Source organism: Talpa europaea (genome assembly GCF_964194135.1).
Source record: "Talpa europaea genome assembly, contig: HAP1_SCAFFOLD_93, whole genome shotgun sequence".
NCBI classification, from domain to species: Eukaryota; Metazoa; Chordata; class Mammalia; order Eulipotyphla; family Talpidae; genus Talpa; species Talpa europaea.
In genome coordinates, this window is record NW_028168025.1 from 49 (window position 1) to 13,207 (window position 13,159).

At 76.8% G+C, this 13,159-nt stretch overlaps 3 protein-coding genes across 4 annotated transcripts; 2 read left to right on the forward strand and 1 right to left on the reverse strand.

Annotated features, from left to right (window-relative positions):
• Positions 1–358: 358 nt before the first annotated feature.
• Positions 359–5,727, forward strand: RAB40C (RAB40C, member RAS oncogene family; the record flags this gene model as incomplete). Its single annotated transcript, XM_084259784.1, has 6 exons — positions 359–500; positions 3,061–3,121; positions 3,373–3,433; positions 4,420–4,497; positions 4,603–4,825; positions 4,888–5,727. 6 exons carry the CDS (start codon positions 359–361, stop codon positions 5,166–5,168), a joined length of 846 nt encoding a protein of 281 aa, XP_084115910.1. The 3' UTR covers positions 5,169–5,727.
• Positions 5,728–6,840: 1,113 nt separating this feature from the next.
• On the forward strand, positions 6,841–8,712 carry WFIKKN1 (WAP, follistatin/kazal, immunoglobulin, kunitz and netrin domain containing 1; the record flags this gene model as incomplete). Its single annotated transcript, XM_084259769.1, has 2 exons — positions 6,841–7,011; positions 7,255–8,712. The coding sequence occupies 2 exons, from the start codon at positions 6,841–6,843 to the stop codon at positions 8,710–8,712; spliced, it is 1,629 nt and encodes a 542-aa protein (XP_084115895.1).
• Positions 8,713–8,905: 193 nt separating this feature from the next.
• On the reverse strand, positions 8,906–10,198 carry METTL26 (methyltransferase like 26). Of its 2 annotated transcripts, XM_084259768.1 has the most exons (6): positions 9,977–10,198; positions 9,679–9,841; positions 9,516–9,575; positions 9,295–9,362; positions 9,151–9,229; positions 8,906–9,083 (listed from the first exon to the last, which is right to left on the reverse strand). In XM_084259768.1, exons 1-6 carry the CDS (start codon positions 10,171–10,173, stop codon positions 9,036–9,038), a joined length of 615 nt encoding a protein of 204 aa, XP_084115894.1. In that variant the 5' UTR covers positions 10,174–10,198; the 3' UTR covers positions 8,906–9,035. The 2 variants fall into 2 exon arrangements, with proteins under 2 accessions (XP_084115894.1, XP_084115893.1); XM_084259767.1 differs by having other exon boundaries at positions 8,956–9,083; positions 9,151–9,362.
• Positions 10,199–13,159: the final 2,961 nt, after the last annotated feature.

The following is a 13,159-nucleotide window of genomic DNA, read 5'->3' on the forward strand; positions in this document are numbered from 1 at the left end:
GCCCACGGGCCGCCAATGGCGACGGCGAGGGGGCGGGGCGGGCGGCCCGGGCTGCGCGGCGCTGTGTGGGCAGCGGCGGGGCGGGGCGGCCGCGACGGACGTGCGTCCGGCCCAATGGGCCGGGCGGGCCGGCGGCGGGCGGCCAATGGCGGCGCGCGCGCCGGGGGCGGGGCGCGGGCGCCGTGCGGGAAGCGGGGCGGCGGCGCCGAGGCGAGGCCGGGGCGGCGCGGGCGCGGGCGCCGGGGCGCGGGCGAGGCGTCGCGGGGCGGCCGGCCGTCGCCCGAGGCGGCCGGGGGCGCGGCCCGAGCGCGGGGGGCCTCCCGCCGGGGGCATGCGGCGCGGCCCGCGCGCCTGAGCCATGGGGACGCAGGGCAGCCCGGTCAAGAGCTACGACTACCTGCTCAAGTTCCTGCTCGTGGGCGACAGCGACGTGGGCAAGGGCGAGATCCTGGAGAGCCTGCAGGACGGCGCGGCCGAGTCCCCGTACGCCTACAGCAACGGTGAGCGCCCGGCCCCCCGCGACCCCGGCCCCGCGGCCCCCTCGACCCCGGCCCCCAGCCCCGGCCCGCGCTCCCACCCCCGGGCCCGCGCCCCCCTCGACCCCGGCCCGCGCCCCCACCCCCGGGCCCGCGCCCCCCTCGACCCCGGCCCGCGCCCCCACCCCCGGGCCCGCGCCCCCCTCGACCCCGGCCCCCACCCCCGGCCCGCGCCCCCACCCCGGGCCCGGGCCCCCCCTCGATCCCGGCCCGCGCCCCCACCCCCGGGCCCGCGCCCCCCTCGACCCCGGCCCCCACCCCCGGCCCGCGCCCCCACCCCCGGGCCCGGGACCCCCCTCGATCCCAACCCCCGACCCCCACCCCCCGCCCGCGCCCTCCACGACCCGGGCCCCCACCCCCCGGGTCTCCAACACCCCAGACCCCCAGGCCTCCAAGCCCCTCCAAGCCCCTTCGACCCCCGGCCCCCACCCCCCCGCTCCCCAGGTCTCCAGCCCCCCTACCCCCCAGCCCCCAGGCCCCCCCCTCCAGCTCTCCAGCCCCCAGGGCCCCCCCCACCCCCCAAGCCCCTTGCCAGGGCCAGATGCTCGTCAGAGCCCCTAGCCAGACCCCACATGTGCCACCAAAAGCCCAGGCTCCCCAGTCCTCTGGTTAGACTCTTGCCAGATCCCCCCAGATTAGAGGCCCCAACCAGGCCCCTAACAGACCCCACCAGCAACCCACTGGACCCCAAGGTGCAGCCCCGGGGGTCCAGTGTCCCCCGGCCTGAGTGCCAGGGCTGTGCCTTTCTCGCCGTCTCAAGCCGCTGGGCCTGGAACCTCAGGTGGCTGCGCCCCTTGTGGTCCTGGGGACCTTCCAGAGCCAGAGGCCGGCAGGGGCCACGCAGGGTCCGGCGGGCAGGCTGCTGCCCAGGGCTCTCCACTGAGGCTCCCGCCCCTCTGGCGGAGGAAAGAGCCCGTGCCCAGCCCGATGCCGCTGCCACCGCTGCAGCTGGGCCCAACACGTGCCTGAGCCCGCCCCCTGTCCCACTCGACTCCAGGTGCCCCAGAGACGGGTGGGGTGGCCACACCCTCCCTGGCTGCCCCACCAGCTCGCCCGCCCTGTTGGACGGCTCTGGGCGCCGAGGGCGCGGACGCCCGGCCCTGCCCTTCACACCCGCAGGCGGTTGGACGGACCGGGCACCGCCTGGGCACTGCCAGGGCACCGCGCACTGGGGCTGCTGGGAGGCAGCGAGAAGCAGGGGCCGGCCCCCTGTGCGGAGGGTCTGTGCCTGCCCAGCAGGTGCGCGAGGCCCTCCCAGAGGTCGGCCGGGTGAGGAGGGTCCGGGCATCCTGGACTCGGCCTTGCCCTGGGGGCGCGGCCTGGCCACCCGCCGGGAGCCCTGGGAGCCCGGGCTGATGGGAGTCTCACTGCCAGGCTGGCGCGCGCGACCCCACTGGGCGGCCGGGGGGAGGCCTGCGGGGGAGGGCGGCCCGCGTAAGGTGCGCGTCCCCGCCGCGTGTTCAGACCTGGGCCGGGCCGTGAGCAGGCGCCCCAGCCTCGGGGCGGGCTCCTCCCGCAGGGGCGGCCACGGGCCTGGGAGCTTCTCTCCGGCGGCACGTGCATCTGGGTGGCTTCCGGGGCCTGCGCCCAGGTCCCGCCAGCCTGCTCCCCTCGCGGCGCCCGCAGCCCCTCGAGGGCGGTGAGGTCCTGCCCTGCCTCCTCCGGCCTCTGCGCCTTTGGGTCCGCATAGCTGCCACAGAAGGGGCGCGGGTGGCGGGGCTGGGGGTGCGGCCCGTTCCCTCTGCTCCGCCGGCTGTCCGTGTTGTGGGAGCCGCCGGGGCCCGGGAGGGCCCGGTCAGCCGGTCACCCCTGCGCTGCGGCCACGCAGTTTCTGCCAGGAGGGGCACTGGTGTCCTCCTTCCTGGGGGTCCCCTGGGCAGGCGGGTGGGCCCTGCCAGGTGAGGACTGGGCCAGGGGCGCTGCCCGCCGCGGTGCGGGCCTGCCGCCGTCTCCTGGCCTGAGCGGGGCCCGGCTCCTGAGTTCCGCCTGCCGCTGCCATGGGGGTCGGTGTGGGGTGTCTGCGCACCACCCCGCGCCGGGCCTGGCTCTCCCCGGAGGCTCCCGGCCGCCCGCCGGCTTCACCCTGCTGTGCGGCGCTGTGGGCTTCCGGGGTCAGCAGAGCTGCGTGCGCGGGCCTGAAGGCCAAAGGACGGTGTGTGGTGGCGGGGAGCTCCCGGGGCCTGCCCCGCGCAGTCGGGGGGTGGCGCAGGGCGTCCTGCAGGGGGCGTCGCTCCCAGCCCGGCCCTCGGCCCAGATACGGGCTCCCCCCACCACCTGCTCGGCCCAGCTGTGCGGCCCTCGGCAGCAGGGGCCCCGAGGCGGGCGGCCGTGGCCCCGGCCCGGTGTCTCGGGAAAACTCTTCAACGGGAAAGGCAAAGCCTGGGGAGGCGGCAGGCAGGCCCCCTCCCCTCCTCGGCGCCCGGCTGCAGGGCGCGGCGAGCCTGGGAGCCCCGGGACTGCGGGAGGGTCCAAGAGCTGCAGCTGCCGGGCCGGGGAACGGGCTCAGCGCCGCTGCTTCCTGCAGGCATCGACTACAAGACCACCACCATCCTGCTGGACGGCCGGCGGGTCAAGCTGGAGCTCTGGTGAGCGGGCGGGCGGGGCTGCGGCCTGGGGTCACCGCTCAGGCCTAGCGCTCGGGGTCCTCCAGGGCGGCCAGGGCCTCCCCCGCGCCCCTACTGGGCCTCTCCTTAGGAAGCACCCCGAGACTCAGGGCCAAGACCCGTCCTGCGGGCCGGTCTGCACCCTGGCAGGGACCCCCGGCTGGCCGGGCGCGGTGGGTGGACAGCCGGCTGCACTGCAGGGCCTGCCGTGGCCTCACCACCCTGTGTTCCAGGGACACGTCGGGCCAGGGCCGGTTCTGCACCATCTTCAGGTCCTACTCCCGGGGCGCGCAGGTAAGACCCGGTGCCGCCCGGGGCGGGTTCTGAGGGCCGGGGTCCAGGAGGCTCGCAGACCCCACTGCAGGGAGGCCTCTGGCCAGCTGGTCACTGAGGCCGCGGCTGGCTCTTTCTCCAGCCAGGATCTCTGCCCGCCGGGCTGGACACTGTCAAGCAGCTGGGGTCTTAGACCAGGTTGACCAGATGCGGCAGAGCTGGACACACGGCTCGCTGTCCTACGCCCCAGGCTGCTGTGCTGGCCGTTGGGTGGGAGGGCAGGGAGCGGTGACGCCTGTGTGGACAGGCCGGTGTGGATGCCTGGCTGCAGCGGCCCCGCGGGGCCTGGACCAGCACGCTCAGTGCTGTCTGTGATGTGGGACCCCCCGGACTTCTGGAGCTGCCGGCCCCGAGGCCCGCTTGCCCACCTGCCAGGAGCGCGCGGGGCCCGCCGGGGTCTCCTCGGAACAGCGGTGCCTGGAGCAGGCGCCCTGGCCAGCTGGGCCACGGCGCCTCGTCTCAATGGCCGTGTCGCATCCGTGACGCTTTGCCCGGCCTGGCCGGTGACCGGTGCAGGCCGATCGTGTGGCCATGTGGCCGGCAGCAGTGGGCGGGCCCGTCCTCCTGTCACGACGGCAGGGTCCCCGGCCAGGTCCAGCCTCTGGCTGTGCCCTCCCATGCGCCTGCTCCCCGCTGGCCGGCTGCGGCGTGTCCAGCCCAGGCCCTGGGGCTGGGGCTGCGGGCGCTCATGGCACAGGAGGTCAGGGCCGCCCTGGGGGAGGGGCCCCAGGCCTGGTGCGTGGCCAGCTGGCAGGATGCTGGCGGTGGGGTGGGCAATGCCCTCCGTCCACCTGGGCCGCGTCACCCACCGCGGGCGGCCCAGAGCCGAGTCCGGAGCTGGGCCCTGGGGGACCCCACGAGGATGCCCCCCCACCCCCCCCCTGGCCGGGCACTGGGCAGGGGCCGGGGTGCTGAGCCCGCGGCCACGTGACGCCGCGTCCCCACAGGGCATCCTCCTGGTCTACGACATCACCAACCGCTGGTCCTTCGATGGCATCGACCGGTGGATCAAGGAGATTGACGAGGTGGGTGTCCCGTCCCCTCCCCGCCCCGCCCCTGCCGGCCCCCACCGGCCCTGGCGCGTGGGGGCCGAGCGGCCGAGGCGCCCCGCTGAGTGCCGTGTCCCCCAGCACGCTCCCGGGGTGCCCCGCATCCTGGTGGGCAACCGGCTGCACCTGGCCTTCAAGCGGCAAGTGCCGACGGAGCAGGCGCGCGCCTACGCGGAGAAGAACTGCATGACCTTCTTCGAGGTCAGCCCGCTGTGCAACTTCAACGTGACCGAGTCCTTCACCGAGCTGTCGCGCATCGTGCTCATGCGGCACGGCATGGAGAAGATCTGGAGGCCCAACCGAGGTGAGCCCGCCCGCGGGGGGGGGCCCCCGCCCCCCGCCCCCCCTGACCCCCGCTCCCTGCAGTCTTCAGCCTGCAGGACCTGTGCTGCCGGGCCATCGTGTCCTGCACGCCCGTGCACCTCATCGACAAGCTGCCGCTGCCCGTCACCATCAAGAGCCACCTCAAGTCCTTCTCCATGGCCAACGGCATGAACGCCGTCATGATGCACGGCCGCTCCTACTCGCTGGCCGGCGCGGCGGCAGGCGGCGGCAGCAAGGGCAACAGCCTCAAGCGCTCCAAGTCCATCCGTCCCCCCCAGAGCCCCCCCCAGAACTGCTCGCGGAGCAACTGCAAGATCTCCTAGCAGGCCGGCCCCCCGGCCCCCGCGCCCCACCGGGCACCCCTTCCGCGGCCCGGGGTGGCAGGGAGCCCGGGGGCTGCCGGGCTGTGGGGACAGCTGGGACACGGGGGCAGCCTCTGAGGCCGAGGGCACTGGGCCTGCAGGACACCGTCCCTGCCTGCCAGGAGCTGTGTCCCCGCCCTGCACCTGGACCAGAGGACGCGGCGCTGGCGGCTACCTCCTTCCTGCCAGCGGCCGCGAGTGCCCTAACCGGGTGTGGCCGCGCCCCCCCAGCGGCCTCCTCTGCGCAGCCCCCCCGCCCCCCAGCCCTGCCCACCTCAGCGAGGCCCTGGTGCTGGGGTGGCACCGGATCCCGGCCACCTGGAGCTGCGCCCCGGCCATCTCGGCTCCGGCGCAGGGCCTGTGGTGGGCGTCACCGGCCCCACCCGCCCACGGACTTCCCTGGACTTCGGACCCTACCTGGGCTGCATGGAGGCCCAGGCCGCCCCCAGCGCTGCCCTCCCTGCTGTCCGCCCGGCCCGGCCGGGCTCCCTGGACGGTTCTTGTTTGTACAGTAAAGTGATTCCGCTGTGTCCGGCGCGCGGCGTCCATGGTCCTATGTAACTGACCGCTCGGTGGGCGCTTGCAGCCCCACGCTGGCCTCGCAGTGGTGGCTGCTGTGGGCCTGCAGTGGGCCTGCAGTGGTGGCTGCCGGGGGTCAGGCCGGGCTCTCCCTGTGGGCAGGGGTCAGATGGGCGGGTGCACCCCTGGGCAGCCCCTGCGGTGTCCAGGAGGCCCAGGCTGCGGAGAGCAGGCCCCGCTGCGGGCGCAGCAGCAGAGGGAGCCGGGGACGCATGGACAGCCCAAGGGCCTGGGTTGGGCGGTGGGTGCAGGCTCTGCCCGCCGGGGTCCTGTTCAGTCTGGCCCTGGCCCCCACCCTGGGCTGGCATATCCTGACCGGACCTGCTCTCCTCACCCTCTGCCTCCCAGGCCAGAGGCGGTGGGTGGGCGCCTCCGCGGACAGCCTTTGTCCTGCGCCCCTCCCCCGCCAGAGGCCTGGGACGGACCTTGCGGCCGGACCCCCCTGTACCAGGCGCGGGCAGCCAGCAGGGCCCCTCGACCCTGCCGGAGCACAAAGGGGCTGCATCTCACAGGGGCCCTGGGGAGGGGCTGCCCCTGCTGGGCCTTCGGGTCCCCCACCCCCAGGGGCTCTGCCCTGGGCAGGGGCTTGCAGGTGACACGGGCCAGCCTGGCCCTGCTCTGGGGCGCTGGAGCCGTGGCCCGTCGCTGCCCTGCGAGCCCGAGCCCGGGCTGGGGGTCCGCAGAGCGACTCTTCGCCGCCCCCCACGCCCCTCCCCTCCCCTCCCCTCCCCTCCCCTCCCCTCCCCCGGCCTTGCGGCCGGTGCCCCTGGCGGCCGGCGCCTCCTCGCTCTGGGCCCCCGCCCCTCCCCCTCTCCCCGCCCCCTGCCCGGAGCTGACCGGAGAGGGCCCCGCGGGGAGGGGCCCGCGCCACGTTCCCGGCCGCAGACCGTGGAGACCCTCAGCCGGGGTGTCCAGACCAGGGGTGCCCGGACCAGCGTGTGCGGGGCCGAAGCGGGGGCCACCAGCCGGGGGGCGGATGCCCGCGGGACGCGGGCCCTGCGGGGCCTCAGGGGCCGGCGGCCACACCCCCCCTCCCCCCGGCCCCGCGGTCCCCATGCCGGGCCTGCGGCTGCTGCTGCCGCTGCTGCTCCTCGCGGGGCCGGCCTCGGGGGCCAGCCTGCCGCCGGGGCGCGGGGCGCACCCGGGCCTGTGCCCCAACCAGCTCAGTCCCAGCCTGTGGGTGGACGCGCAGAGCACCTGCGAGCGCGGATGCAGCGGGGACCAGGTGAGCGCGCGCGGGCCGCGCGGGGGGCCGTGTGGGCGCGCAGGCCCGTCCCCCGAGGGGACCCCGACCCCCGCGGCCCCAGCCCCTCGGCCCGCCCGGGACGCGGCCCCGAAGCCCCGGCCCCCTCCTCGCTCCCCCAGGACCGGGCGGCGGCGCCGGGGAGCGTCCACCCGGGCGCGCGGGGGCGGGCGGGGCGGGCGGGGCGTCGGGCGCCCGCTGAGCCGCCGCCGCCCGCCCCCCCAGGACTGCGCGGCCGCCGAGAAGTGCTGCACCAACGTGTGCGGGCTGCGGAGCTGCGTGGCCGCGCGCTTCCCCGACGGCGGCGCGCCCGCCCCGGCCGCCTCGTGCGCGGGCGTCGCGTGCGCGCAGCAGGGCGCGGCCTGCGACCTCTGGGACGGGCAGCCCGTGTGCCGCTGCCGGGAGCGCTGCGAGAAGGAGCCCCGCTTCACCTGCGCCTCCGACGGCCTCACCTACTACAACCGCTGCTACATGGACGCCGAGGCCTGCCTGCGCGGCCGGCGCCTGCGCGTCGTGGCCTGCAAGCACGTGCTCCGCTGGCCGCCCAGCAGCCCGGGCCCGCCCGCGCCCAGCGCGCCGCCGCCGCCGCCCGGGGAGGCCGCCGAGCCGCCCGCGCTCTACAGCAGCCCGGCCCCGCAGGCGGTGCTCGTGGGCGGCACGGCCAGCCTGCACTGCGACGCCCGGGGCCGCCCGCCGCCCGCCGTGACCTGGGAGAAGCAGAGCGGCCCGCGCGAGAGCCTGGTCCTGCGGCCCGACCAGATGCACGGCAACGTGGTGGTCACCAGCCTGGGCCAGCTGGTGCTGTACAACGCGCGGCCCGACGACGCGGGCCTCTACACCTGCACGGCGCGCAACGCGGCCGGCCTGCTGCGCGCCGACTTCCCGCTGTCCGTGCTGCCGCGCGAGCCGGCCGCGCCCGCGGGCCCCGCCGCCTGCCTGCCCTCCGCGCCCGCCTGCGCCGCGCCCGCCTCCGGCCGCGTGCTCTGGCACTTCGACGCGCAGCGCGGCGGCTGCAGCACCTTCCCGGCCGGCGGCTGCGGCGCCCGCGGCTTCGACACCTACGAGGCCTGCCAGCGGGCCTGTGCGCGCGGCCCCGGGGACGCCTGCGCGCTGCCCGCCGTGCAGGGCCCCTGCCAGGCCCGCGAGGCGCGCTGGGCCTACAGCCCGCTGCTGCAGCGCTGCCAGCCCTTCGTGTTCGGCGGCTGCGAGGGCAACGGCAACAACTTCGAGAGCCGCGAGAGCTGCGAGGACGCCTGCCCCGGGCCGCGCGCGCCGGCCTGCCGCGCCTGCCGCCCGCCGGGCCGCCTGGCGCCGAGCCTGTGCCGCAGCGACTTCGCCGTCGTGGGCCGCCTCACCGAGCTGCTGGAGGAGCCCGAGCCCGGCGGCGGCGGCGGCCTGGCCCGCGTGGCCCTGGACCACGTGCTCAAGGACGACAAGATGGGCCTCCGCCTCCTGGGCACGCGGTACCTGGAGCTCACGCTGAGCGGCATGGACTGGGCCTGCCCCTGCCCCAACGTGACGGCGGGCGGCGGCCCGCTGCTGCTCATGGGCGAGGTGCGCGACGGCGCGGCCGTGCTGGACGCGGGCAGCTACGTGCGCGCCGCCAGCGAGAGGCGCGTCCGCAAGATCGCGGAGCTGCTGGAGCGCGGCGCCTGCGAGCTGCTCGGCCGCTTCCGAGACTAGCGCCCAATAAAGCCTCCGCGCCTGGCCGGCCGCCCCTTCCTGCCCCTCCCTGCCCGCGGCGGGCCGGCGCGCCCGGCCGCCCCGGGTCTCCCCGGGCTCCCCCCCCCCGCCCGGCGCCCCCGCCCGCCACTGCCCAGAACGAGGCGCGGGCACGCTGCAGGCGGCCGGCAAACGCTTTATTCCCAGGCTCTCGGTGGCCCCGTGGCCGCCCACCCGGGAGCCCCCAGGCGCGGCCGGGCCAGGGGTCCCCGGAGGGCAGGGCCTGGTGGTCGCGGTGGGTCCCAAAGGAAGCCGCGTGGGGGCCCGGTAGGCAAGAGGACGGGTCACTCTTTCCGAAAAATCAGGCACTTGTTGTTGGCCGGCATGTCCACCTGCGGGAGAGCCTCGGCTGGAGACACGGCCGCGTGGGAGGCCGCCGCAGGCCCAGCCCCCACCTACCATGCGCTCCAGAAGCAGGCCGCTGGCCCGGCCCAAGGCCTCCAGCAGCGCCGTGTCCCGCAGCCCCCACTCTGGGTTCCTGCAGGGAAAGGAGCATCGGTCAGCTGGGCCACGGCCTGTGCGCCCCAGCCCCCACCTGCTGACCTGCATCTGAGCGTCAGGTCGAAATCCACGTTGCTCTGGGGCGAGATCTTCCCGTTGACCGCGTAGGGCTGCAGGGACACAGGCACGGCCCTCACCCCCAGGACACGGGCCGCCGGACCCACCTAGCCACGGAGATCCAGCTGGCCCTGGAGGGGGGAGGGGCGGGGGAGGGCCGAGGTGGGCTGGGACGGGCAGCGGGCTGTGCCTGGGAAGGCCCTCACCCCATAGGTGACCAGCAGCGCCTTGGGCTTGAGCAGGTGACCCGCGGCCTTGAAGAGCCCCTGCGGGGAGGCAGGACGGCCTGAGCGCTCTCGCCGCTCGCCCCCAAGGCCCGCCAGAGCCGGGGCCCCAGATCCCGGGGGCAGGCGGGGCGCCCCAACCGACCTCTGTGCAGCTCAGGGGGCTGATGTGCACCATGTTGATGCAGAGCAGCAGGTCCAGCGAGCGCGGCGGGATCCCGCCCCACCGCTCCCAGGGCCAGGTCACGTCCAGGAACAGCGGGGCCTTCACATTGGACAGCCCCTGGGCCTGCGCGGTGGCCGCGATGCTGTTGGAGGGCAGCCGTGGGCACGCTGTCCGCACGCGCCCTTGCGGCCGCGGCAGCCCCTCGGGGCGCCCCCGGGCGGGGCCCTGGCCCACCCGCCCGCCCGCCCGCCCGCGCACCAGGGCCGCGGCCGCGCACCTGTCCAGGCAGCGCTGGTCCACGTCGGACGGCTGCCACTCGGCGTGGGGGAAGGCCCGCGCGAAGTGGGCCGCGTGCTGGCCGGAGCCCGAGGCCACCTCGAGCACGCGGACGCCGCGCTGGGCCGGGTCCACGTACTGCCGCAGGACGCGCAGGATGGGCTCCTTGTTGCGCTCGGCGGCCGCCGCCACCAGCATCGCGGCGCCGCTGCCCTCCGGGAAGTGCGGCCTGGCCCCTGGCCCTTCCGGACTACAATTCCCAGGGGGCCGCGCGCCGCGTTCTGGGCCCCGCCAGAGGCGCGTCGGGAGAGGCGGCCTGGCCGCTCCGGACTACAGTTCCCAAGGGGCCGCGCGGTGAGGGTCCCGCCGGGAGGTGTGGCCTGACCCCCGGCCACTCCGGACTACAACTCCCAGGGGGCGGCGCGCCGCCGCGGTCACCCACCCACCCCGGCGACACACTAAGGTCGCTTTCCCGTCCCGGAGTCTTCAGGACGCCCGCCGCGGTTGACAGCGCTTATTCGTCTCGCTCGCCCAGGCCCGGGCTGTTTTCCTCGGGGACTCTCCGCGGAGCGCCAGAGGCCTCCTTCGAAAAGGGGAGAAGCCAAAAAGAAAAACCACTGTGCGCCGCCCGGGAATCGAACCCGGGTCGCAAGAATGGGAATCTTGCATGATACCACTACACCAGCGGCGCTGCTGAGTTTCCAGGCGCCCGCGAGACTTAGGAGATTGTGACGCAGACTCCCCGCGCGCGGGACGCCGGCGCATGCGCCCTGCGGCGGCCAGCCCGGGAGGCGCTCCCGGACGGGCGGGCCCGCGGCCGTGGGGGCGCCCGGCGCGGGGAGCGCTTGACGTCAGTCTGGGTTTGGGTCAGCGCCGTGGAAACCATGGCAACCGCGGAACTTCGGGAGCCGACCGGGGGAAGCCCTCTGGCTGTGGGGCGTGGTGAGAAGCGAGGCCTTTCCGGGGGCGCGGTCCCGGGCGGGGCGCGTGGGGCGGGCGGGCCTGGGGCGGGCGGGGGGCGGGCGGGGGGCGCGTGGGGCGGGCGGGCCTGGGGCGGGCCTGGGGCGGGCGGGGGGCAGGCGGGGGGCGCGGGGGGCGCGTGGGGCGGGCGGGCCTGGGGCGGGCGGGGGGCGGGCGGGGGGCGCGTGGGGCGGGCCTGGGGCGGGCCTGGGGCGGGCGGGGGGCGCGTGGGGCGGGCCGGGGGCGGGCGGGGGGCGCGGTGGGCGGGCGGGCTTGGGGCGGGCCTGGGGCGGGCCTGGGGCGGGCGTGGGGCGGGCGGCGCGGGCTCCGCTGCGGAGCTCGGGGCGCAGAGGGGCCCGCCAGGCTCGGGGCGTCTCCCCGGTGTTGCGGCGGCGTGAGCCGCGGAGACGAAGCCGGAGGCCGCGCGCCCCGCCGCGGGCGTGCCCGGGGCCGTCTCGGGTCGGCGGCGGCGGCCCAGGGAGGGCGCCCCACGCCGGCCTCCCCGCGCGCGCAGTGGGGGCCGGGGCGGCGGGGGGCCAGGGGCGAGGGAGACCTGCCTCCCCGGGGCGCGGGGCCCGGCCTGGCCTGCGCCCAGACAGCCGCCGCCTCGGCACCGCGCCCAGGTCAAGCGGGACCTCCCCGCCGAGCGCCAGGTGACGGGGCCTGACGGGGTCTCGCGGGGGGCGGCCCTGGCGGCTCTGCCGCCCCTCTCCCAGCGGGGGCCCGCAGAGCCGGGCTGCGGGCAGTGGGCGGGCGTGCCCAGCGCAGGCGCTGGTGGCCGGGACCCCTGACGCGCGAACCTGCTTTCTCGGCGGGCCTCCGCGAGGGCCTGGGCGCGGGGCTCTGGCAGGGCGCCGGCGCCCGCGCACCCCTCCGCCGCCCCGCGCCCCGGCAGGGCGCGCTGCACCCGGGAAGAACTGGCCCGAGCTGCTCTCCTTCGCTGGCCTCCCTCCAGCCTGGCCCGCGGGGCCTGGCCCTCCCGCACCCCCACTCTGGAGCCCGTCTTGGAGCCTGGCCATGGGAGGGGCGCAGGAGGCTCCTGGAGGAGGGGCTGCGGGCGCTGCACCCCCACCACAGGCCCTGGCTCCTCCTCGCTGCAGGACAACGCCCCAGGGCAAGTACCCCTCGGGGCTCTGGGGTCCTGACCAAGGGCGGGGCGTCTTGATCTCGGGGCCAATGGCCAGCCATGCCCTGGGCCTGGGGGAGGGCAGGGCATCAGGGCGGGATGGGACCCAGGGCCAGGCTAGGTGCCCGGTCTGTGAGGTCAGCCCTGCCACTCCCTGAGGAGCATCCCCCCCCCCGCTGCCAGGCTGGCTCCCAGGCCCCCCACTGCCCTTCTGGCCTGGGAAGGTCCCTCTGGGAGGACCAGGGCCAGCCCCCTTGGCCATGGTCGGCTGGGGCCCCACCTGCCCCAGCCCACCCCGCACCTTCATCCTGTCCCTGGCCCCATCACGGCCATTCCTACTCAGCTGCTGCTCCCCGAGCCCTGCCCAGGGTTCTGGACCCAGCTTTGGCCCCCTGAGGGGAGCCCGGGGGAGATGGCCCAAGTGGAAGCTGCAGCGGAGGGGCATGGGCGCCTCATGCAGCTGCCCTCTCTCCCCAGGACACCCCAGAGCGCGCTCTGCCCCCGGCTGAGGGGCAGGGCAGGTTCAGCCAGCACCAGCATGGCCGGACCTGGACTTCCCGGACACACTCCCCTTTGGGGGCCCAGGCTGAGCCCGGGGGCTGCAGGCCTGCCTGAGAGGAGGGGCAGCCCAGCCTGAGCTGTGGGGCGCCCGCAGGAGGGCGGAGGCAGAGCGGCTGATGGAGGGCCCCTCCCGCCTCACCCGGTGCTGTGCTGGCTCCGGCCCGGAGGGGGCTTCGGGCCTGCTTTGGAGCTGGGGTGTAGGGAGCGGTGGGTTCGCTCCAAGCACTGGTGCCTCAAACACTGAGGGCACAAGCAGTGTGGGGACCCCACGACCCCGGGGGCTGCCCCCTGCTTTCTCAGGGGGACCTTGAGCATCAGATTGGGCCAAATGGAGGTCCTCGGGCGCCTCCCTGCGCCCACGGCCTGGGGCGCACAGCGCGGACAGCAGGCCCGCAGGGGCAAGCCCCGGGGGGGCCGTGGGTCGGGCTCCTGGAGGTCACGGGGAGGCTCCTGAGGTGCAGCCGGCGGGCCGGCCCCCTCCCCTGGATGGGCAAGTGGGCTCCCCTCCTGGATGGGGGGGCGCCCAGACTGCCGGGG